Genomic DNA, 24,954 nt, shown 5'->3' on the forward strand with positions numbered 1-24,954 from the left:
TGTCCCTTCCGACTCCGCGAGGAGACTGCACTGTGGGTTCACCAGAAGTGCTCAATAAAGGTTTATCACATTAAAAATACATCACTGGGCCTCAGGCACTCGGGGTTCAGACCCGTGTGGCCATGACCTCTGAACTCAGAACACATGAGAGCAGCAGCAGCTGACCTGCCCACTCAGGTCTTGGCCTGCCTGGCCTTGCTGGCGAACTCCTATGCACCCTTCAACACCCTGCTCAGATGTCTCTGTCTTGGGCAGAGGCAGCTGCTGTCCCTCTGTGGCCGTCCAGCACTCCTTTCCAAGGACGGCTGCTGCAGGCAGCTCCCCCGGTGCCCGGGATAGGGCCGGCACACAGTGCTGCCCACGGAACAGGTGCTGATGTCCGCACTTGGGCCAAGCGAGGAGCCGCGGGGCTGGGTCACCCTCCTCACATCCTCTTCCGCATCTTGCCCTTCTTGGAGGGGGCGCCCCGGCCGAAGGCGGCCTGCTGCAGTTCCCGGACACGGCGCTGGTTGCGGGCGGAGAGCTGCTTGAGGCCCCCGCGCTGCAGGAAGCGCAGCTTCTGGGCTCGGCGCCGCTGCTTCAAGATCTGCTGCTTGCTCTTGAGCTCGGAGCGTACGCGGCCCGCGGGGGCACTGGAGGGGCGGGGCCGGGGTGGACCTGCCGGGACAAGGGTTCAGGGAGCTCAGTCTCTCCTCCTGGAATCTCCAGACTGCGCCCCCACCCCCTGCCGTCTGTGCTCACTGCTGTGGCCCCGGCGTCTGGCACACAGTAGGTGTTCAATAAAGCTTATGTCGTCTACTGTAGTGGGGAACACGTGGAACCACAAGCCAGGCCTGCTGGGGTTCACATCCCAGCTGCGACCTCTTGGACCTGGGGCAAATCACTTAACTTCTCTGTGCCTCAGTTTCCCCTTAGGTGAATTATAAATAACAGCACCCACCTTCTGTGTCCTAAAGAGGCGTAAATGAGTTAATATGTGTATGGTGCTCAGAACAAGGCCCAGCGTAACCGCTAGGGTTATAAAGCATTCAACAGAGGTTTGTTAACCTTCCCTCGGCAGGAGAGAAATCAGAGAGGCCAGAGAGGGAAAGGGACTTATCCAAGGTCACACAGCAAAGCGGCAGAGGTCAGCGGCCCGGCCCCAGCCTGCTCTCCTGGGTCTGAGAGGGCACTTACCCCCGCCTGCCTGGCTCCCCACTAAGCCCTGCGCCCTCCCTGCCCACACGAGTGCCCTTTTCGGGGCTTCCAGGCAGATGGTCATTAAGGCGGGCCCAGATGTCTCCACTGGGGCTGGGCACCTGACAGGGACCCGTCATCTCCAGTGCGGACAAAGCACAGGGGAGAACAGCTGCTTTTCCCGCAGCCCACAGGCCGCCCTTCCCCCCGCCCCGGGCCCAGCTCGTCCACAGCAGCAGCCTGCTCCACCCCAGTGAAAAATAGGAGCTGAGGAGGGAGGGGGGAGGCGGGGCGCATCCACAGAGACAGACATGATGGGGAGAGAGACAAACAGTGAGAGAGACCGGGAGATTGTGTGTGTGTGGAGAGAGGAACAGAGACAATGAGAGGCAGAGGGAGAGGGAGATAGAGAGAAAGAGAGAACAGGCTGAGAGAGGGTCAGGGACGCAGAGATGGAGAGAGAGACAGAGGCCCGGAGGGACAGAGACCCAGGGAATGGCAGAGGGAGGGAGCGTCGGAGGAAATCACAGGCAGAAAGAGAGAGCTAGAGAGGGAGAGCCAGGCACTCCAGTCAGAGCGGGAGAAATGGCCGGAGATGGAGAGGAGAACACAGCAAGGGCACGAGGAGGCCCGAATGAGGTGGAGAGGAGCCCCAGGAGCGCGACAGAACGGGCCCCAGGCCGAGGGACGCAGATGCACAGGGCCACGGAAGAGGCAGGGACTAGCCCTGCATGGTTGGGGGAGACAAGCAGGAGCTAAGGGCCCCCAAGAGAGCCCTAGACACGGTCCCAAGCTCCCCTCTCCCCAGGGGAGGCCCCTGGTGGGGGCTGGCAGGCAGCTGGGTGACCCAGGGCCAGGCACTGGCCTCATGAGACACTTCAGCTTGTCTTCCCGCCCCAGGTCATGTGTGGCTAGTGTCCAGCTCAGAGCCTGTCCCCACACAGCAAGTGGGAGACTCTCCAACAGCAGGGTCACCTGTGTGTGTGTGGAGGGCAAACTCCAGTCCCCTCCCTTCAGAGCATGTCAGAGGTCGTGAGCGTCCCACCTCAGGGCGTCTCTGCCATTTGAACAGGTTCAAATCCCGCCTTAGTCTGTCACTGGCTGAGGGACCCACGTCAGATCAAAGAGGGCCACTTGCCAAGCTGCGTTTTGCGGGTGATCCTACCTTGGCCTCGGCCCCGCTTCCCACCTCTTCGCTCTGGGCCCTGCCGGTCGGGCGCCCCTTCCTCCTCCGAGTCACGATCATCGATTTTCTGTTTCTGTTTCCACTTCTGGTAGCTGAGAAGCCGCGTTAAGGAGGCTGCATGCGGCATCACGACGCGGCCTTGACACCCGTGGGCTGGGAGCGGGCCCCCACTCAGCAGATACAGGTTCCACCTCTAGGGGGTGGATGGAGAAGGTGCTCCGGCCCCCTTCCCGCCCCCACCTGTAGGAGACGGGGGAGGGCAGAAAGTGCCCGGCCCCACCCCCTCTCTCCCCCCCACCTATAGGAGGCAGGGGGAGGGGTAGAAAGTGCTAAGCCCCGCCCACTCCCTCGTCCCCACCTATAGGAGGCAGGGGGAGGGGTAGAACGTGCTCAGCCCCGCCCACTCGCCCCCACCTATAGGAGGCAGGGGGAGGGGTAGAAAGTGCTCGGCCCCGCCCCCTGGCCACGTCACTCCGGATACAGGTCCCGCTTGTAGGAGCTGCTGATGTAGCGGCCACTCTCAGTCTTGATCTTCTTCTTGTCCTCTTGTCCCGACTGTCCCACAAACCGCTTCTTCTTCCGGTCCCTGTGGGAGAGGGAGTTGGGAGGGCTGCTGTGAAGGGAGGTGGCCTGGGGTGGCCGGCTCCCCTCAGGGCCTGTTTCCCCTGACCCTCTTCTTGGGTTGTTGGACATTCAAGGAGAGCAGCGTGCTCGTCTGGCATGCAGCAGGGGCTCAATAAAGGCCCGTTCACTGCTCCTCCTTTCCTGGCAGCCCAGGTCTCAAAGGCCGTATGGGGGCATTGGGAACTGGGGGGCCCCCGGAGAGTTCCCAGTCTCCACTCTGCCACCTCCTGGTTCTGTGACCCAGAGTCCAAATGGGCAGAATGGGGTATGAGCTCTGTCTAGAAAGACCAGCAACAAGGACAGAAGGGGTCAAGATCCCTGTCGTCTGTGATCAAATCAAGGGGACAGGAGGGAGGGTCATTGTCCCTGCTGTGTGTGTATTGCATGGGGACAGATCAGAAGGAGTCACAGTCCCTGCTGTGTGATCACACATCATAATCATGCTGCGCGGGATCAAACGAGGGCCGGGGGTGACTTATTTCCTGCTCTAGGGGGTCAAACGGGAGTCAGGACAGGCAGGGGTCACATGCCTGTTGTGTGGGCCCTGGTGGCGGAAAGGTGGCACGGAAGGGCCACATGCACTCGCTCACTCACCACTTGAGCTGCTGCCGGCCCCTGGTCAGGTTCTGGGCTTCGTCCCCCATCAGGTCCAGGACAGCGCTGGCCGCCTGCTGCTCAAAGGCCCCCCGGTCGCCACTGACGCTCAGGCTGCAGAGAGAGGTGGGGAGACAGCTCGGGGTTGGAGGGGCCCTCAGGCCCCGCCTGCCCACCCCAGGACCCGCCGGCCACTCACCCCCGCTCGCTGTCAAAGTCCTTGGGCCGGTAGGGGACGTAGAATGCCTGGTCCCGCTGCCGGGCCTCCTCCCTCCGCCTCTTGGCCCCTCGGGCAGGGTCAGCAGCCGACTGCTGCCGCTTCCGGCCCACGACCTCTGTGAAGACATCCTGGCAGACCAAGGCCAGTGTCACACCTGCAGCCCCTGGGGAGCCCACCTGGCCGCCCTACCCACCCGTCCAGCTGGAGTTGAGGGCCAGGGGCTTCTGGGGCTTTAAAAGCTTGCTGGTGCCACTTAGACCCTCCGTCTCCTCGTCTGCACAAGCAGCACAGTCCCTGCCTCAAGCACCAGCAGAGGCAGGCCGGTGGGGAGGGGCTGGGGTGCTGACCAAGATGAGACCCCCGTTCCAGTCCCAGCTTGGTCTCCAAGGCTGTGTGACTAAGGCAGGGCCCTGCCCCTCTCCTTGCTCTATACAACATGACCTAGTCCAGGGGTTTTCACCCATATTTTCTGGCTACTGAACCTTCTGTCCACATTAAATGTAAGAGGGACATACTGGTGGACAAGCAGGCCCGGGACCCCACCCTCCAGCTGAATGGGACACCCCTGTGGTCCCCTAGCCCTGTCTTCCAACACAAAGGCCCAGTGCCTGACGCTGCCTGGGTTGTGCCCTCACTGCCACCAACAGTCCCTGCTCTGCCCCTTTCCGTGTGACCCGGACCTCAGGCTGAGACTGATGGTGATGACGATGACAATGACACAGTCACCTCTGGGAATCCTTCCCGTGCTGCCCTGGACCTGCCCAGCGGGCCCGGGAGCAGGTACCACAGTCACTCGCTGCAGTGCCCTAGTCCACTGTGCTCCCAACACAAACTCTCCTGAATCCACGTGGTGGCAGCAGCCGACCTGAGCCGGCGAGAGGCTGTCTGGTTTGCACCTGTGCCCTCAGTGTGGGGACTGACATCTGTGGAACCCCTGATGTATCTGATGGCGGTGACAGACAGGACGCTGCAGGGGTTTGACGTCCCACCCAGTCGACACACCCTGAAGACTCAGATTCCTGAAACCCACGGCTGCCATGGTCAGAGGCGAGGGCTAGAGGACGAGGACACGACCCCATTCTGCAGACGGAGGCTAAGGCACTGATTCCCACAAGCGTCCGAGGGGACTAGAGTCACCACACCCACCCCAGTGACTGCTCCGAGCCCTCGGGACAGCCCCGTGGCCTGCTGGGACTCAACGCACCCCGCCGCACCCCCACCACAGGCCCAGACTCCAGGGTCGGGGCGGGGCCTGTACCTCCACGCTGTCTCCTGCCTCTGCCTCCTCCTCCTCCTTAGGCGGCTCGCCCTGTGGTGGCGGGCAGCTTGAGGCTGCGCTGGCCAGGCTTTCCTGCCGCTCCTGCCGCCCCTGCTGGAAGCGGGCGATGGCCTTGCAGTCCTTCTGCCGCTTGGCACGCATCACCTGGCTGCTCAGGTCCCGGCTAGAGGCGTTGATCTCAAAGATGGTCTGTGGAGGCGACACCCCACTCCTTCACCACTAGCCTCCTCCTCCCAAGCTCCACCCTCGCCAGCTTGATGCACTCTCTATGGCATTCCTCCCCAGGTCCTTTCTTTTCTCTGTTTTTTTTTTTGGTGAGGAAGATTGGCCCTGAGCTAACATCTGTTGCCAATCTTCATCTTTTTTCTTTTTTTCCCCATAAATGGAGGGAAATGGCAGCCACATGGGGGCCCTCCAGGGCCCAGCAGGGATGGTTCAGGACAAGGGCATCTCTAGAGACGTGGAATAACCACAGCTAAAGATCAGGAAGTGCAAGCTAAGGTGAAGACCCCCGCTGGGGCCGGCTGGGGTGATGAGCTGGATCCGAGTCTTGGCACCATGGTGGCCACCATGTGACCCCAGGCCAGGGACTGCCCATTACCCGGCCCTCACTCACCGCCCGTGCGCGGTAGCTCTTGATGCTGTCTACCAGCCTCAGCCGCTGCAGCTCCTTCTCTTCGAAGCGCGAGCCTGGTGGGGAGGGAGGCGTGAGGCCAGGGGTTGGTCCTGCACAGCCCGGCCCCCCCGGCCCCCCCCACCCCCCCCAGCCCCGCGCAGGGACTCACTGAAGAGGGGGTGCAGGCCCAGCCCCGCGAGGTCCAGCTCCTTGGCCCTCTTGATCGACTCCGGCGAGGGCGCCGGCCGCGAGCGCACGTACTGCTGCTGGGCGTTGTCGGCCACGCGGCCCAGGCCCCGCAGCTCCAGCGATGCCTCCAGGGTGTTCCGCAGGCTGCAGTCTTCGTCGTCCACCACGCTCTGTGGCACCCGGCCCAGCACACCATCCCCACCGACCGCACCTGCCACCCGACCCAGAGCCCGGTCAGAGGCCTTCGGCCTGGCCCAGCTGCCCCCCGCCCCACCTCCCCCGGCCCCACTCTGGCCCTTGAATCATGAAATGATCCCCACAAAGGAAACCATCCCGACGGAGCAGCTCTACAGCAGCGCCTGCATGCGTCAGAGCGAGGTCAGACATTACCGCCTGCGGGCTGCTTTCGTAAACAGAGTTTCATGGGAGCACAGCCTGTCTGTGCATTTTTGTGCTGTCTACGGCTAATTCTGCAGCAGGGGAGAGGGCGGAGGAGCCACCTGGATCACATGACCGGCAGGGCCCAGACACGCACTGTCCAGCTCTCCTGGGACCACTGACCCCACAGCACAGAAGAGAAGGTTGCGGCTCCCAAGACGTCCAGTGACCTCCCGGGGCTGCGCAATGTGTCGGGGCAGAGGGTTCAACCCAGTCAGACCAAATAATGATAACGGTGACACTAATGCCGGTACTAAGCAACAGCCACAGGAACAGCAGGCAGCGCCAATCACTGAGACCTCCTCGCGCCCAGCCCTGGGCCTGTTCTTCTCCTTTGTTTGCTACGTCTTAACTTTTCATTTTGGAAGGCCCACAAGAGCAGAAGGAAAACAGAAAGAACTTCTGTGCAGCCATCACCCCCCTTCAATCACTGACATTTCACAACCCTGCAAGGAAGGTGCCGCCAAGCCTGTCCTGGAGACGAGGGGCTGAGGGACTGGCCCAGGGGCGCACAGCGAGGGGAGGGCCCAAACTCAGCGCCGCCCGCGTCCAGAGCCCACCTGCCAACCCATCAGCTTAGACAAGCACAGGACAGTCTCCAGCTAAAACACGCCGCTCCCCGGTGGCCTCTGTGGGCGCTGTGTGGGGCTCCCCCCTCAGCCCCTCCAACCCAGGGCACAGCCCCGCCTGGGAGGTCTGCCTGTGGCCCAGCAGCTCGGCTGCAGAGCTCTTGGCGCGGCAGCCAGCAGGCGCGCAGTGAATGCGTGCGGGGCTGGGTGGTGCCTCCAGGCACCGTTACACCTGGCTTCCCACCTGCCACCCCGCCCCTGTGCCCAGGACAGCGCCGGCCACACAGACGGGCCCAAACCTCCTCGCTCGCCCACCTCCCTGCCTGGCCCCAGGGAAGCCCTTCGGGCTCGCTCCCTCAAGCCCCTCTTCCAGGCGGCCCCACCAGGAGCCCTGTCTCACTGGGCCCCACTGCCAGTGACCCCACGCTCCCTCCTCCCCACTCGCCTCCTTCTCGTGCCCTCGCCCCAACCCCAGGCTCTTCCATGCAGCCTGCTTCTGGCTGCCTCCAGCCCCAGGTGTCTGGGCAGGGACAGCACCAGGGAGCCGCAGCCCGGCCTGGGGTGGGGGGACCTGGGGGTCAGGCGGCTGGGCCGGCCCGCTCCCCCTAGCCACCAGCTGGGGCAGCCTCACTTCAGCAATCTGGCTTGGGGCTCTGGCTGGACCTGAATCTCAGCTCCCACCTCCCGACCCCGTGACCAAGAGCCTGGGATGAGCGGCCTGGCCCATCTGCAGAGCAGCCCTGCCTAAGTCACAGATGGACGTATAGACAATGGGCGCGTAGTGGGCCACAGATGGAGGCCATCACAGTTGCTGCTGCCCGCCCGCACAGTCCCAACCCAGGGAGGACAAAGGAGCACCCTGTGAGCATGGCCCAGCGAGCCTCAGTCTCTCTCCCTACCCTGGGCTCCCCGAAAACTCGGTCAATGTGGGGTCTCAAAGAGACGCCTGCAGTGCCTGATGGGCTGCACAGATGAGGAGCAGCCAGGTGGGGGCCGCAGTGAGCCGGGACCCACCGCTTGGTGCTGCCTTATTGGTGACCCCAGGACAGGGCAGACTCAGCACAGCCAGATCTGACAGTTTTCCACCAGACACCAGAAATCTGGATGTTTATGTGAAATCCTGAGTTTAAAATACAGGGACCTTCTCCTGGGGCCAAATCCAGCCCCACCTCCTCCCTACACCACCCAGACCACGAACTCCTCGGAGACCCCCGCACTGCCCCAGCCTCCACTCACCTGAGGGCTCCTCGTGGGGGCAGGCGAGGGTGAGGGTGCGGCCCAGGAACAGGTGAAGGTCCAGCAGGTAGGGGACCTCGTCCGGGGCCACCAAGGAGTAGGCCGTACCACTTCGGCCAGCCCGGGCCACGCGGCCTGCGGGAGGAGGAGGTTGAGCTGGAGTAAAAGCTAAGGACCCCACAGCCCAACACAAGTCCCAGTGGCCCGAGCCAAGGCCGCACCTCACTGAGCTGCTGTCCCCACCTATGAGAGGGGAAGGGACAGCGACGGCCACCAGGGCTACCTGCACAGGAGTGCGGGAGCCAACAGTGCTCGGGGCACTGGGCAGAAGTAGAGATGAGGCACTGCTCCCCATCAGTACCAAAAGTCTTCAGCATCCCCATGTCGGGGGACTCCCCCAAAGAGATCACCAAGGATGCAAATATTCCCCACAAGGACGTCCTCGCAGTTCTGCCTGGAACAGCCCCAAGCTGGAAACACTTAAAGACTTGAGGACAGAGGACTGCTTGAATTAACCAGCTGATGACCACATGGTGGGAATTACACAGCTGAGGGAAGGGGGCCAGCAAACTGTGGCCAGTGGCCAAACCCGGCCCCCTGCCTGTTTGTGTAAATAAAGTTTTATTGGCACACAACCGTGGTCCTTCATTTACATATTGTCCAACACTGCTTTCACGGTACAACGGCAGAAATTAGGAAGAGAGTGCATGGCCTCAAAGCCTAAAATATTTACTCTCTGGCCCTTCAGAGATGCAACTGCCGGCCGGTCACAGGATGGCATTTAATGAGGAATGAAAAACAGGTGCTGAGACAAGAAAGAGGCTCCAGGAAAGAGTGTCCAGCGTGACTGTAATTTTGTGCTGACCGAATCTACGTGTCACGTCACCTTTCGGCTTCTTTCTGCATCTTACGAAAACAAAGTGTCACCACACTGGAAGCTTCACTTGGGGTCCTCTGATTTATGCTGTTGGTCACAGAGCGCACGAGAAATCCCCTTTGGGGGTTCTGGGGACCCCTGAAGGAATGCGCAGAGCAGTGGGAACCAGGACAGAGCTGGCAGCAACCAAGATGGAGACAAGCTCCCAGAGGGGCGGCTGGAGACCCTGAAGGAGGCCTCCTACGCACCCCGACTAAAGGTGAACCCCTTCTCCCGGGCCAGCACGGGTGGCCCGAACTGACTCATTCAACTCACTCAATCATGCGTGGAACAACTAAAGGGACTGTTCACCGGGTTCCCCTCTCACACACATTTAACGTGCGTGTAGTTATAAACGCGGTACGCATGCTCATGAGATAAAATACGGCAAACCAAGTAGAACAGTGGGTGCAGGGGCTGGGGGGTGGGGAAGGGGGAGCTAGCGTTTAGTGAGGACAGAGTTTCCGTTTGGGACGATGAACCAGTCCTGGAGGTGGATGGTGGTGATGGCTGCCCAAGGAGGTGAATGTACTTCATGCCACCGAACTTAAACCCAAACGTGGTTAGAACGGTAATTGTACGTTACCTACATTTTACTACAATTTGAAAGAAGAAGGCAGCAGTGACAAAGGACACACCAAAAGGGCAGCCTTGTCCTCACAGAAACGAGGGACGGGGTGAGGTCGGCTTTGAGAGATCATCTGGGGTCCACCCCCAGCCACCCCACTCTATGCCGCCTGGCCAGCCATTACCCTCTCTGGCCTCGGTTTCCTCATCTGTAAAATGGAGCTGACGCTCTTGGTACCCACTACACAGGGCTGGTGTGAAGACAGAGCGGCCACAGTAAAAGGCTGGGCCTGCGGGGGGCGCTGGGGAGGGTCGGGTGCCACCGCGGCACCAGTGAGGGCTGCGGACTCACTGCCTTCCAGGTGCTTTGCTCCTGTTTCCGACTTCCTACCCTGTGCGTGTTGAGGGGTCGGGGGTGGTTGAAGGGTGGGAAGGTCCCAGGGGGGGAGCTAAAAAGACAGCCTCAGGGGAGGAGGGCGGAGGGGGCTGAGGGGCCGGGTTATCAAGCAGCACGACAGGAGAGAGAGAAGCCCAGGACAGAAGGCGGGAGAAGCGCCCCCTTAGAGCCGTGGGGCCGCCCGCTGGAACCATGCCTGGCTGTGCCCCCCAGGATGCTGATTTTCCGGTCCCTTCCGTGGGCCTCGCTTCTGCCCCTGCAGCGGCAGGAGTCGGGGCCGTGCCCTCACCTCCCACCAGGGCCCGCGCCCCTGCCAGGCCCGTCCAGCCCCGGCTCCTCACCCACGCGGTGCAGGAAGAGCTTGCCCTTGGCGGGGAAGCTGTAGTTGATGACGTTGTCCAGCAGCGGGATGTCCAGGCCCCGGGCCGCCAGGTCGGTCACGATGAGGGCAGAGCACTTGCCGTGCGTGAACTTGGCCAGGTTGATCTTGCGGGCTGTCTGGTCCAGGGCGGAGTAGATGTGGGCACAGCTCACCCGCTGGGTCGTCAGCAGCTGCTCGGAGTGAGGACAGGAGGGGAGAGGTGAGGCGGGGACTTGCAGGAGAGAGGAGAGGAGGCCGGCCACGGCAGCCGCTGCCATGACACAGTGGTCAGACCATGGGGTCATGGTTTGAATCCCAGCTCTGCTGGGTGACCCCAGTTCGGAATCTTCATCAGTACAAATGGGTTATTTATCACCTGTCACCTCTCCGCAGGGCTGAGTATCAAAGGAGATGACATGGACAGAAGTCTCCTTAGGGAGGTTCTAAGTGTCACCACAGGACCCAGTGTCACTAACCAGCTGTGTGACCTTGGGCAAATGACCTAAGCTCTCTATGCCTTCACTGTCTTCACCTGTAGAACGCGGAGAATGATGGTTCATTCTTTGTGCTCCATTATGAGGATTAAATGCGTTAACACTTCTACGGTGCTGAGGACAGGGCCCAGCACGTAGGCAGCACCGTGAAAGCGTTAACTGCTCTTTAAAAATTAAACCACCTTGGTTTCATTCGTCAGTGAGCCCAGCAGCTGCACGGAGGAAGCACGGTTAACTGTGTCAAGTGAGTGAAACCCAGTGAACTGCGTCCTCAGATAACAGCCCCAGGTGTGGCTGACCAGGGGCGGCCCCGGCTGGAAGGGGCCCGCAGCCTTGGGCCCGGGCTCCCCCGAAGGTCACGGGTAGAGCCATGTGGAAAAGCTCATCAGGCCACTCCTGTGAGAGAAGGGCCCTGACGCAGCTCACGGCACGCAGGGTACCCTCACCCTAACGAGAGAAATTCGAGGAGCCCCGAGAATCCAGGGAAAGAGGGCAGGCGGCAGGGACAGACCTTCCGGTAACCTGGACGGGGGAATCGTAGATGCATCACGACTGGCTGTGAGCTGACGGCTGCATTCTGGGAGCTCGTTATGCTATTTCTGACTTTAGACACAAATTGAGTGTTTGAAACTTTTTATAATGAAAAGTTTAAAGCAATAAACAAGGACGGGGCCCTGGTTGCGCCCGTGTCCCGCGCTGGCGCTGCCCCCTGGTGCCCACATGCGGAACTGCAGCCCACGCCAGGTGGAGGCGACGAGCGTCCCCAGGAGGGACGGTCCTGCTTTTCCCACCCGCTGGTGGCTGCTCACCTCGCTGAGGTACTCGGCGTGGTGCTTCGTGGCCACAAACACCACCGTCTGGTCCTGGGGCCGCACCGCGGTGCGCAGCAGGTGCAGCAGCACAGCGGCCTTGGCGTCCTCGCGCACCAGCAAGAAGGAGGTCTGCAGGGAGAGGGGTGCGGTTGGCTCCAGGGCCCCCAAGCGCCACTGGGGAAGGGCCCAGGCAGAGCCTCACCTTGAGCTGCTCGTTGAGCTTGGCGTCCACATCGAGCCGGATGAGCACGGGCTCCGTGAGGCCTGCGGTGGGCGCAGGGAGTCACTGAGAACCGAGCCACCCCCCAGTTCCCCAGGCCCCGATCTGAGTCCCAGCCCCAGCCCAGGGTCACTCACCCGCCTGGGCGAACTCCACCAGCAGCTTGGGCAGCGTGGCGGAGAACAGAACTGTCTGGTGGCCCCCAGGGAGGCGGCCGATGATTTCCTGCAGCTGCTCTGCAAACCCCATCTCAAAGAGCCTGAGGGCAGAGGGCAGAGGGCAAAGAGCGGAAGGCAGGACGGGGTCAGGAGAGGGGCTCCCATTCCAGAGGGCTCCAAAGCTCAGTCATCCTTGCCCCCGCCACCCTGCCCGCCACGTGGACTGGTGTCTGCCTCACTGTTTCTTAACTCGCTCACGTTCCTGTTTAACGGCCGCTCCTGAGCAGCGATGAGCTCGAGATCCTGTGTCTGTTCTCAGTTACATTTCTCGCAAATTCACGTTGAAATAGACGACAGCAGCCCTCACTCTGCGCCAGGCCGGTTCTCCATGCTTTACGAACGTCAGCTGCCCCAGTCCTCACAGCACCCCATGAGGCATGGGCCATTTTACCCCCATCTGTAGTCGAGGCCACCAAGGCCCACAGACCCTCGGGAATCTGCCTGCGTTCAGAGAGCTGGGATCTGATCCCACCCCGTCGAGCTCCAGTCTGTGCTCAGCTCTGTGCTACCTTCTCTCTCTTTAAAATCATGTTTGGTGTTTTATTATTCTTTTCAATACTCCTAAAAGTAATACGAAATAAAACTGTGGGGCTGGGGAGCCCCAGAGACTGGCGCTGCCTGTGGTGAGTGGCCCACGTTTGGGGGAAGTTTTGATCTCGGCCATGCAGGCCCCTCCTGGCCACCTCGACACAAAGGCACGGGCGTCCCTGCCGCTCACCTGTCGGCCTCGTCAAACACCACGTACTCCACACTCTGCAGCTTCAGGCTCATCTCCACGGCCACATGCACCAGGCGTCCTGGGGTAGCAATGATTCTGGAAGGGGGTGTGCAGGCTGGCTCACGCAGGGCCGGGGCCCGCAGCAGAGCCCTCCTCTCACTCCTCAGCCGTCCGAGCAGGGACTCAGAGCATCACCCCTAACCCGCACACTCACATGTCAGGATTTTCATGCAGGGCCGCAAATTGGTCTTCCATTCTAGGGAGAAGGGGGGCTGTCAGCTGGATAGACAGGTCTCCTTAGTCTCTCTCCCTTCCCATAACCAAACGCCCAGGCGAGTGCCACCCCCGACCCTCGTCTTGGGGCTGGGGAAAGGCTACTGCTGAGATACTAGGCAAAGGCATTGCCCTGACAAGACACAAGTTCAAACATACAAAAGGACTTAGACAACAAAGAGGTCCCGAAGAGACGGGCTCACTCCCAGAACCCTCCTCACTCCCCCTCTCCAGAGAGCAACAAAGCTGCCCTTGACCCACAGCCCCACCCAGCAACAAGCCCTGGAACTGCCAGCTCCACACGAACCCAGGCGTCCTGGATCTCTGTCCTCGTTCTTAAACCTTCTGAGCACACATCCCTAACTAGTCCTCCTCTGAAACACCCTTGGGACACCTGTAGGAGCCAGAATTCTGGGCCAGGCCTAGCCCAGAGAGGCATTTCTGACAGTCACGAGCTATAGAGCTAAATTATAACGTAGGCAACAGAGCACAGGCTGAAAAGCAAAACCCTCAGAAGTAAGAGCAACCGGGGACAGTGGCATCGGAGAGGAACAAGGAAGGGGCTGCCCCGTGAGAGAAACTGTGGGACGGGGGTGGGGCGCAGCAGGAGACGGCGTTCTAATCTCAGCTCCACTATGAAATCACTGCATGGCTCTGGGCCCATCTCTTCCTCACTTTGCCCGTCTGTGACGCAGGTGTGCTGCTGCCACTGGGCGAGGATGGAACAGGCCCACCAGCAAAAATGCACCTGCAAATCTGAGCTATTACAAACACTCCTTGGTTTTTGTACCTCCCACTTTTAACCAACCCACAGTGAGGCATGTTAAAACACACACGACTAAGCTACGCATTTAGGTGACCCTGTGCATGGCCGGCTCTGTCTGGAGCCTCAGAAGCTTTCTCTGAGCTGCAGTGCCTGGGGGGGAGTTTCTTTCCGCTTTGTACCGTGTGTCACCCTTGTTAGTATTTTTGGAACGTGCAGAGAAGTTGCTGTCTTTTGTTTTTGCAGGGGAAGAGCTGCCCTAAGCTAACATCTGTGTCAATCTTCCTCCTTGTTTCCCCCTTCAAGACCCCAGTACGTAGTTGTGCATAGCTGTAAGTACTTCCAGTTCTTCTGCATGAGCCGCTGTCACAGCTTGGCTACTGACAGTCCAGTGGCATGGTTCTGCGCCCCTGGGCTGCCAAAGTGGAGTGCGCCAAACTTAACCACTAGGCCACCGGGGCTGGCTCAGGTGCTGCTAGTGATAAGCAACACAGACTCAGTCCGTCTGGTACCCTGGAGGCACAGGGCACGTGCATGTAGCAGGGACCGCGGTGTAGGCTGAGGGGTTCTTACTTGTCTCCGCCCAGGATCAGGGCAGTCTTGAGGCCCGTGAACTTGCCCAGCTGTGGAGAGACAGAGATGGAGACATGGTGAGGGGAGACGACTCAGCCCCTCGGCCTCCTGACTGCTCCCGGCTCAGCCCGGCGGCCCTGGCCCACGCACCTCCTTGGTGAACTTCATGGTCTGCAGAGCTAGCTCTCGGGTGGGCGAGAGGACAAGGGCGCGGGCCCCGGTCTGGGCACTGTGTGTCTTGAGCCGCTCGAACATGGGGATGAGAAAGCAGGCCGTCTTGCCACTGCCCGTCCGGGCCATGGCCACCACGTCCTTGCCATCCAGGATCACAGGGATGGTCTGGAGGGAAACCAGTGGGGGAGCGGCGGGGTCAGCTCCTGCACTCAAGCTCCACGAGACCCAGAGTGGGAGGTCCCTGGGGACTGGGCGAACCAGGGCATTTCAGGGAATAGGAAGGGGACTGTTGCCCAGCCCTGATCTCATTCTTGCCAAAGCTTGTTGCACAACTCTAGGGATGAGCAGCTCACTACCCCCAACTCTTTCCACTCTTGGAACATCCTTCAGGTTAAGCCAGACTCTGCCTCCCTGTCCAGTCCTCCTCCTTGAGACCCCAGAGAAACCTCTCCCTCTTGGCTAAACATCTGAGGACAACACTCACAGCTGGGCGATAACGGGGTGCCTGTGAGTTGGCTGGGCGGGGGTTCAGCAGTGGGCAGCCCCAGGGAGGCCAAACGGCAAAGAGGCCCAGGGTCGAGGTTTGCTTCAGCTGGGCCCAACTTTCTCTGCCTGTGGGACGGGCAAGCTGTGTGGGGCTCCAGCGATTGACGTGACGGCTGGGACGAGGGGTGGCTGTCGGGAGGGCGGTCAAGTCGTCCCCCCCCCCCTCCGACCCCCAGAGCCCGCCTGCCCCATACCTTCCTCTGGATGGGGGTCGGCACCTTGTAGCCCTTCTTCATGACGCCTCTGAACACCGGGTAGCTCAGGCCTGCGAAAGACACGGGAGTGGCCGGGGGCCCGGGGGCCATCGCACCGCACACAGAAAACTACACAGGACCACGACCGCTCATTGACGAGTTAATAGCAAGAAAAAAGGAAAAGAGACCAAGCAAAACTGGTAGACTGAGACTTCAGAGACAAATCTGGCGACTGGGGGGTATGAACCCTCACGGACTCTGGTCTGAACACACTCTGACGCCAGCAGACACGTGGGGTCTGAACGCTGACGGGGCCTCGGAGGGGACTGGGGGACTGTGCGTTTGCTCCAGGCGCGCGTAAGGGCCTGCATCTCTTGAAGGTACGTGGGAAGCATTTAGGGATCCGGGAGGAGATGTCTGGGATTCACTTCAGAATCCTCCAGGATGATGGGGACAAGTGTGTGTGGGGGGCAGGGCTAAAACGAGAGCAACGGTAAAACTGCCGGAGCTCATGATGGCGACGTGGAGCCTCGCTGCCCTCTGTACTTTATGCGTTTGAGATTTTCCATAAGTAAAACAAAACAAAAGCGTGTTATGTGACAAGGGCACGTGATGGGGGCCGGCATGGGTGTTGACAGATGAGGCTGTGGTGAATAAGGGGGAGGGGCCTTTGGAGACTGAATATGACTTGGGCTTGTGGAGAAGTGAGGACGGTGGGAGGCCTGGGGACAAGAAAACACACCGTCTCAGCTGCTTGTTGGTCAATCCTTCACCTTTGTGATTCAGAAGGGCAAAAGACAGGCACGTGTCGATGTTCTTATTTGTTTTTCCTTTGATATTGATGAAATTTAGCAGGTTTTTAATATATTAATTGGCTGTCTAGATTCCTTTTGTGGGTTGAGTATTCATTTTCTTCACCCCATTCTCTATCAGGGTATCTTTTTCTTATTGATTTGTAAAACTCTTTGTATATTAAGGACATTAACCCTTTGTCTGTCCTAGAGGTTGCAAAGGCACAGTGTTTACTCTAGTTTACCGTGTGTTTTCGGGATATGCGTCTAACTGAAAAAAAGTCAAGTTAAATGGTGCTCAGGTCATATTGAAGACAGCCTTCTTTTCCTTCCTAAGATTATAAAAATATTCATCTTGATATTTAAATCTTTGCTTTGGATGCTACTGATTTGTGAAGAGCAAGCAAGTTCAGCTTTATCTCCACCTGGCCAGGTGTCCCAACACCACCCAGCTCTTCCCCTTTCCCTCTGCTCTGAAGGCCACTCTGTCGTGCAGCGAGTCCCGGAACGGCTCTGCCTGGCCCGGCGCCAGCATCACTCGAGGCTCTAACTGCCCTCTCACGGTGTCAGGCCGTTCCCCACGAGAAAGCCCTGATAGGTGTGGAGACTGTCCGCTGCCTCAGTCTACCTTACACCTACCACAGTGCCAGGCCCCGAGCAGACAGCCCCAGGGTGCAGAGGGCATGATGGGTCCCTGCGGCCACTCCCCCAGTCCCTGGCCGCCTGGCGCACCTACCCATGGACTGGAAGCCTCCCGACTTCTTCTTCTTCTTATTCTGGGCTCGCACCATCTCCCGCGTGTCCGGCTCCACGTCGGAGGTGCATTCTGACGTGGGGAAGGTGGGCAGGGGTCTGCCGGGTCCTAGCTGGGAGGGAGGAAGAGAAAGCGTCACTCCAGGCACAATCAGACCCCTGGGGGCAGACGGGGGGCTGTTCTGTTGCTGCTCTCCCCCCTGATTCAAGCCAATGACTGTCCTGCTAGGTCACACGACTCCTCTGCTAAAGGGCTCTCCTTCGGCTGGGCCGGCCCTGGCCAGAGGGTCTGGGAGCAGGCTCTGCAGAGAGGCTGCCTGCCTTCCAACCCCGACTCGGTCACTTTCCAGCTGCGAGACCTCAGGCAGCGGACCGAGCTCCCTGAGCCTGTGCTTCCACGTCTGGAACGTGGCGGGGACAGGAGCACACGCCTCACGGGGCGTTAGCGTAAAGCTCAGAACGGTGCCCAGCACAGAGCTGGCAGTGTGACCACCACCACCACCATCCCGGCCTGTCACTCACAGCTCTTGAAATGAAGAACTCCGGAAGCCAATCAAAACATCAGCGATGTGTGAGACCAGACTCTTCCAAGCTGCCCTGCCCCCCACCCCCACCTCTGACCCATCACCCTTCCCCAGCTCCCGTCTCTCTCATGCTGGCCTCCTTGCTGCCCATCCAGGACCCACTTGTCCCAGCACAGCTCAATCCAACCCAGACACCCCCTCTGGAGAGGCTTCTCAGGCTGCCACCTCCTCTCTAAATGACAGTTACAGAGAACTAATTCATAATAACACCTAAAACGTACACGGTACTTACTGTCAGCCAGGTGCTGCTCTGAGCATTCATATAAATTAACCCACTGAATGCTCACAACAACCCTGTGAAGTAGCTACTATTATTTAGTCCATTTTACAGAGAAGGAAACTGAGGCACAGAGAGCTGCAGTGACTGGCCCAAAGTCACACAGCCTGTAAGTGGGGGATCAGGGATTTGAGCCCTGGCTTCAGAGTCTATGTTCTTTCCATTGTGACCTCTATGGCCCACTATAGCCATCTAGGCCAGAGCTGCAGCCTGTCTAGCACAGTCCGTGAGCTAAGAATCGTTCTCACATTTTAAAGACTGTAAAAATTCAAACGCAGAAGATAGTGTGACTTTCTGTGGCCCCACAAAGCCTAAAATGTTTACATCTTTACAGGAAAAGTTTGCCGAGCCCTGCTCTAGACACATGAAAACAGGGCCTGGAACACACTGGTGCCCCCAGCAATATTTACTCAGTGGGTAGAATGTAAGAACACTGTCACTGACCCCTTTCAACAGTCTTTGAGGCACATATACTCACCTGCCTTCTACACATGTGGAAACTTCTGCCTTCTACCAATGTGGCACAGGGAGGTTAAGCAACTTCTCCAATGTCCCAAAGCCAGTACAAGGTTGGGCCAGATCTGAACACCGGGCTGCGCCAGGGCAAAGCCCCTGGCCTGAGCCACATAGGTGGGCTCCTCTGGCACTTACCGCCTCTGCCCGCCTGTGCTGTTCATTACCTTTAGCAGTTTCTCCACGTGGACAGAGCACTCACTCTGTGCCAGGCACCCCGGGCGCAGGGCTATGGGCAACAGCGGCTCTTTGGCCCTTTGCGTCATTTGCATACAGTTGGCACTCAGCAATGGAAACAGCACAGGCCCTGGGACCAGACAGCCCGGGGTTTGAATCCTGGCTGCCCCCCTCACAAGCCGTGAGGTCTGGTCAAGTTCCGGTGCCCCTTCAGGCCTGTTTCCTCCTCTAGAAAAGGGGGACGACAGGACTGCGCTCACAGGGCGGGCGCGAGGATTAAAGACAAGCCCTGTAAAGCTCTCAGCGCAGAGCCTGGCGCGTAGGAGGCGGTCGACAAATCCGAGTTTAATTTACGTATGATCACTTCCCCAGAGGTTTGGGGGCATCACTGTCTCAAGCCACCGGGTCTGGTCTCCCCTTCATTCAACCTCCCAAGAACCCCCCAAACTCTCCAAGTCCGCTCTGCAGCGCCCGCACTTTTCATTGGACGAGCGGACACTCGGGCCCGCCCCCTGGCCGGAGGCGGCCAATGAGCGGCGCGCGAGCGCAGCCGGCAGGAAGGGCCAGGCCCGGCCCGGGAAGCGCAGGCTCGGCCGCCGGCCCCGGCCGCCACGGGCCCCGAGACACGTGCTCGGGCCGGCGGGCCTGCCCCCGAGCCCGGCCGCCCCTCTCCCGCCCTCGGCCGCGCTCGCTTCCCAGCGGGGACCTGAGGCCGCGGGGCGCTGCGCGGAGGCGGCTCGGGCTCCAGCGCGCGCCCCGGCCCCGCGCTCCCACCTTCTGGGCCCGCGCGTCATCCTCCGCCTGGATCTCAAACTCGCCGTCCTCCGAGTCGCTGCTGCGGGCCTGGGGGGCCGCGCCCCGGCGCTTGCGGAGCCCCTTCTTCTTCCGCCGCTGGGCCATGGCCGCGCGGGACCGAGGGCCGGCCGCCGGGTGCGTGCCCGCCGCCATGCGGGCCGGGCGCAGGCTCTGGGAGGGGCGGGGCCTGCGGGGCGAGCCCACGGCGGCAGGGGGGCGTCCACGCGGCCCCGGCTGCGCCCCCCGCCGCTGCAGCCCCGGAGGCGTGGCGCACGCTCACTCACGCGCACTCACTCTCCCCCGACTGGCGCGAGACGCCCCGCTCCGAGGCTTTGGGGGACCCCGGGGCTTCCGGAACGGGGCGCCACGCCCCCCCCGTCGGCGCGAATGGTTCGGGCCGCGCCGCCCCGCCTCCGCCGGTTGTGTTGGACGCGCGCGCCGAGCGCACGTCGCTAGGGCCGGGCTGCCCCGGGGAGGTGTCCGCGAGCTGGGCCCGGGGCCGGGGCGGCTGGAGCTGCCGAGGGTCCTGGGCTCCGGGGCGTCTGGGCTGCAGAGAACCTGGGATCTCGGGTGCACCGCGCGCCCCCGCGGAGGAGTCCGGACCCGGTGGGGAGGGGGCGCCGAATTTTGCATCCTACGTCCTGGAGCCCAAATGCTCAGGTAGGAAAATAAGAACGCGGCGTCCGTGGACATCAGCCGGGGCTCTGTCTTGGGGATGGGGAATATTGGGTAGCTGGGGCGGGGAGGGGCGTGATCCCCCCATAGCAGAATGGTTAAATGCACAAACTCTGGATTCTTCTCGGGTTCAAATTCCGCTTCCATTGTTTAGCTCTGTAGGTGTGACCTACACCGGTGACTTCGCTTTTTGAAGCCTGAGTTTTGTCATCTGTAGAATGGACATAATCTAAGCTACTCCTTAGGACTGTCGAGGGGACTGAAGGGGACAATGCTTATGAAGCTCTTCGCTCGAGGTGGGCCCGGCGTGAATACCGGTTATTATCCGCGCCCCGTACACGTAGCCGGGACATAGAGACCTACCTGTCTCTCCCTCCCCGTAGTTTATTTTCTAGTTGGTGCCAGAATGGACACAGGCCCCGTCTGTCCTTCACCCCCTACCATTCTATAAATATTTATTGGGCACACGCGTATGCTAGGAGTGTGTGTTTACTCATTAAATATTTGCCACTAGCACCCCCTCCATTATTGTGACAACTGAAAAACAGTTGAACCAATTTCTGAAATGTCCCCTGGGGTTGGCAGCGCCCCTTTGAGGAGGACTGGCTGAGGGAGAGCCTGACCCTTTTGCCCTTGGGTTGGGGACTTGAGACTGCCAGTCTTCCTCTGCTGGCACTGCCGATGACGGAGGGTGCCACCCTCACCCCCTTTCCCAGGGAGCCCTGGAGGCAGGGCCTGGCGGGCAGGGCACATCCGCTGTCACCTGGGACCCCAAGCAGCATGAAGACCCCTGTGGAGCTGGCCGTCAGTGGGATGCAGACACTCCACCTTAGGCACCGCTGCCGGGTCAAGGCCAGGCCGTCATATGTGGACGAGACTCTGTTTGGCAGCCCTGCGGGCACCCGGCCCGCCCCACCAGACTTTGACCCACCCTGGGTGGAGAAGGCCGACAGAACCCGAGGAGTGGGCACAGGGATATCACGGGCCTCGGCGGCCAACGGGAGCTGTGAGACCGCCTCCTCCAGGGGCAGCACCCCGACCCTTACACCGAGGAGGAAGAACAAATACAGGTAACAGAGTGGGGAGATGCACTTCTGTACTCCGTGTAGCCGCCTGGGTTCCTATTACAGCCCTGCTGTTCACATGCTGTGTGACCTTGGGCAAGCACCTTGACCTCTCTGAGCTGCAGTTTCCTCATGTGGAAAATGGGACCAATGATCCCTACCTAGTGGGATTATTGAGAGGATTAAATAAGATGAGCTGTGTACAGTGCTGGACATTTAGGAAGCTCTCAATAAATGGTAGTGACAGTGTGATGGTGGAACACCCATCCCCAAATGTCAGAGGCGGGGCATCTGAGACCCAGAGGGATCGGATGATTTGCCCAAGATCATGGAGCAATTTGCATAAGATTACTAATGTGGTCGATCCATGAAATGACATGGATGTGGTGGTTGCAGATTTCAGCAAGTCGTTTTGAAAGTGGGTCTTGTTACATTTTCACAAACAAGTTAAAAAAATGGGAGCTGATGCTAATAGTTATTGTTGTCAGTTAATTAGATTAGAATGATATTATTTGGGTTATTTCAGATTAATGTCAGCCTGGAGGGAGGTGTCTAGCGGTGGGCCACACGGCCCTATCGCATTTATTGTTGTCAGTGGTTTGGACAATGACAGGGAAGACTGCTGTGTTAGTCAGTTCGGGCTCCATAACAGAACCCCATAGCCTGGGGGGCGTGCACAAGAAATCTCCCAGTTCTGGAGGCTGGAACTCCAAGATCAAGGTGCCAGCAGGGTTGGTTTCTCCTGCGGCCTTTCCTTGGCCTGCAGAGGGCGGCCTTCTCGCTGTGTCCTCACTTGGCCTTTTCTCTGTGCGCCTGTGCACTCCTGGGGTCTCCCCCTCTTCCTATAAACACAGCAGTCCTATTGGGTTAGGGCCCCACACTTGTGACCTCATTTAACCTTGATTACCTCTTTAAAGTTCAGCATGAATTTTGGGAGGACACAATTCAATCCGTAATAACTGACCAGTCAAATTTAGGAACCATTCTGAGCCAGGAGGGACGTACCTTAGACAACAGCAATGGGAATGGGAACAGTGCCTATTAAAGGAGGTAAAATTCAACAAGATAGAAGCAAGACTGCATTAGTATCATGTCAGGTTGAGGGCCATGCGCCTAACAGTTTCCCTGGCCCCAAGGCAGGGGCACGTTGACACTAGCAGCAGTGACGCCTGCAACACAGCTGGAAACGCTGATGTAAATGTAGGCCACATTAACAGAAGTATGGTGTCTATGACAAGGGAGGTGACAGTCAACCCCATGGTCACCTGGAGGATGGAATTTTGCTATGCATGCTGACAAGTGGAGGGTGTCAAGTTAGGGAATAGAGAAGAGGTAGACGTGTTATTGGACAAAAACTTGGGTGCTAGACAGACACAGGCATCAACTGGATATGGTTTAAGCAGTTAAACCAAGTGGCAAAAGGTTGCCTTTTCAAAGATGTACAGTTTGGGGATGGAAGCCCTTTTAGTCCTGGCCAGAAACCATGGGCCTGACTGCTCAGAGGTATGCCATGAATATTTGTGGGATTAATAAAAAAGGAACTGCTGAATAAATCTGATTAAAGGTTCGAGGCCTTGAGGGCACATACGTCTGATTTACTGGTTGAGAGCTCGGATCCTTGAGCCGGGCTGGATTTGAATCCTGTCTCTACTGCCTTCTTGCTGTGGGGCCTTCTCCTACCTGTACCTCAGTCTTCTTGTCTGTGAAATGGGATTGTCACATCTCCCTCCTGTGGGTGTTATGAGAAATAATGAGATCACGCAGGTGACGTGCCAAGTCCTGGGCCTGCCCGTGAAGAGCTCTCAGTAAACAGTCACAATTTGACGAAGCTTCTCTGGTCGCGAGGCCAGGCCGGCTTTTAACAGCAGTGGAAACTGAGCATCCTCTGCCCGCCGGAATTGGTGCTGTGCAATTTCAGATACAGTCGGGAGGGCCACCGACCGCAGAGGGTTCCGCTGACGATGCCGCTGGGAAAAAGGAAAAGGGGGTTACAAGAAAAAGGGAAGGCCTTCAAGATTAAGGTTATGTTAAGCATGACTCCTGGTTGCAAATGACTGGAAACTTACCCAAATTGGCTTCAGCAGGAAAAGGACATCTGGGGCTCATGTGATGGGCTCAAACTGTCGTTGGGATTCCGTCTCCATGTTAGTGCAGCTTTCCCCCACACTCCAGGCGAGGCGGCCAGCAGCCGCTTTGCCCTTATGTCCTGCCCGTTTATCAAGGCAACTGGCAGAAAAACTTTTCTTTCCTAGTGGTTTCAGCGAAGGTCCTAAGGCAGATGCTCATTGGACAGAATGGGTCATGTGGCCATTCCTGAGCCAATCGGTGTGGCTAGGAGGATGGAATATGCAAATTGGCCAGGCCTGTGGCACATGCCAGGGCATGGGGGTCAGGATGCGGGGGGACTGGGTGCTTGGCAGGGGAAGGACGACTGAGATGGGGGTGGTGGCACCTGAGAGGGGGTGTCCTCACGGGGTGCCAGGCTGGGAGCAGGGACTTCTGGGATCTACAGGCAGCCCTCTCTGCTGCTGCAGGTGCCTGGCAGGGGGTGGAGGGAGGAAGGGTTTTAGGGTCTGTTCCTTCCTTGGGCTCACTGCGTTTCTCTTCCTCTGCCAGACTGATCGGCCACACTCCTTCTTACTGCGATGAGTCGCTGTTTGGCTCCCGACCTGAGAGCACCAGCCGGGAGGCCCCGTGGACGGCGAAGGGGCATGCTGCAAAAGTTCACGCCCTCTTCTGGACACCCCCAGCCACCCCTAGGGGCAGCCACTCGCCCCGCCCCAGGGAGACCCCACTGCGAGCTGTTCCCCCAGCTGGTCCCTCCAAGGCCGGGCCCGGGGTGGCGGCAGACTCCCAGAAGTTGTCCTTGGATGGGTTGGACCCTCCACGCCCTCTGAGGCGGGAGCTTGCCCATTCTCTCACCCACCTGAATGTCCCCAGCACTGGTCGCCCATCCGCCGGTGCCCCCCATGCAAATGGGCCTCGGGATCCCAGGCCTTCCCCGTCGGGGGTGACCTTCCGGAGCCCCCTGGTGACTCCCAGGGCTCATTCGGTCAGTGTTTCAGTGCCAGCTGCCCCCCGACGAGGTGGGGTCGCTCAGAAGCCAAAGCCCCCCTGGAAGTGAGTGTCTTGGTCCCTTCATCAGGTTTGCCCACGGGGTCACAGCGAGGGGCAGGGTTTCAGAGGATGGCCCTGGCGGGGGCCTCTGGGGAAGCCAGTGTGCTAGGTAAGCGCCAGGCATTGGAGAAACACGGGGCTGTCAGCAAGGGTGGGCAGACAATCTCTAGTTGCTCCTTGCCCCCCGACCCCTGTGTGGACTTGAGGGCCACCCCTTAAACGCCACAACCACACGCCGTATCAGTGCCAACCCAGGGCCGCCCCCAAAGGGGCTGTCCACCTCCCCCATCACCCCCACAACGTCATCTTGCCGCCAAGTGTAGCTGATGCTGTGATCGCCAGCCTGGAGGCTGTCCTGCCTCCCTCCCAGCCAAGCTTCCTGCCCAGGACCAGGGTCCAGCTGAGTCTGGCGGCCGCAGGGGTTTTCCCAGGCCCAGCATGTGGACCACGGGGACACAAGGATCTGGGTGATGTGTGGGTGGACGTGTTTTCCTTTTAATAGTTAATGTATTTATTTTCGTATATTAAATTCATGAGTAGCTGCTTGAAGCCATGACCTTTCCTAATCTCTTTTTCCTTAGGGTAAAGGCCAGTGTTAGGCCTGAGTTAATTTAAATACCAAAGTTAAATGATGTAACCAGGAAGTGGCAGAAATCATGACAGTGGCGAGGGGGCGACTAGAGTTCAGGAACACAGGCCTCAGGCAGCACTGGGCTTCTCCCCTCGGGTTCTGGCCAGTCCCACTGACTAGCGGGTCAGCGAGTTCCTCCCAAGCTCAGAGTGTGGGCTGGGGCTTCCTGTTTTGTTTTGTTTGGAAACCAGATAGATATGTATGTATATACACATTTCCCACCT

General features: G+C 59.4%; 2 protein-coding genes across 2 annotated transcripts; one reads left to right on the forward strand and one right to left on the reverse strand.

Annotated features, from left to right (window-relative positions):
* Positions 1-48: 48 nt before the first annotated feature.
* DDX54 (DEAD-box helicase 54) lies at positions 49-19,396 on the reverse strand. Its single transcript, XM_046640678.1, has 20 exons — positions 19,223-19,396; positions 16,881-17,010; positions 15,354-15,424; positions 14,590-14,778; positions 14,440-14,489; positions 13,045-13,086; positions 12,831-12,926; positions 12,032-12,153; positions 11,877-11,938; positions 11,672-11,803; positions 10,349-10,559; positions 8,128-8,262; positions 5,865-6,095; positions 5,696-5,769; positions 5,059-5,268; positions 3,780-3,928; positions 3,581-3,694; positions 2,844-2,948; positions 2,342-2,454; positions 49-657 (listed from the first exon to the last, which is right to left on the reverse strand). Exons 1-20 carry the CDS (start codon positions 19,394-19,396, stop codon positions 425-427), a joined length of 2,643 nt encoding a protein of 880 aa, XP_046496634.1. The 3' UTR covers positions 49-424.
* On the forward strand, positions 19,347-24,664 carry RITA1 (RBPJ interacting and tubulin associated 1). The gene is made up of 3 exons (XM_046640679.1): positions 19,347-19,903; positions 20,635-20,988; positions 23,599-24,664. The coding sequence occupies exons 1-3, from the start codon at positions 19,347-19,349 to the stop codon at positions 24,104-24,106; spliced, it is 1,419 nt and encodes a 472-aa protein (XP_046496635.1). The 3' UTR covers positions 24,107-24,664.
* The last annotated feature ends 290 nt before the right edge of the window (positions 24,665-24,954 follow it).

This window comes from Equus quagga, chromosome 15 (assembly GCF_021613505.1).
Source record: "Equus quagga isolate Etosha38 chromosome 15, UCLA_HA_Equagga_1.0, whole genome shotgun sequence".
NCBI lineage: Eukaryota > Metazoa > Chordata > Mammalia > Perissodactyla > Equidae > Equus > Equus quagga.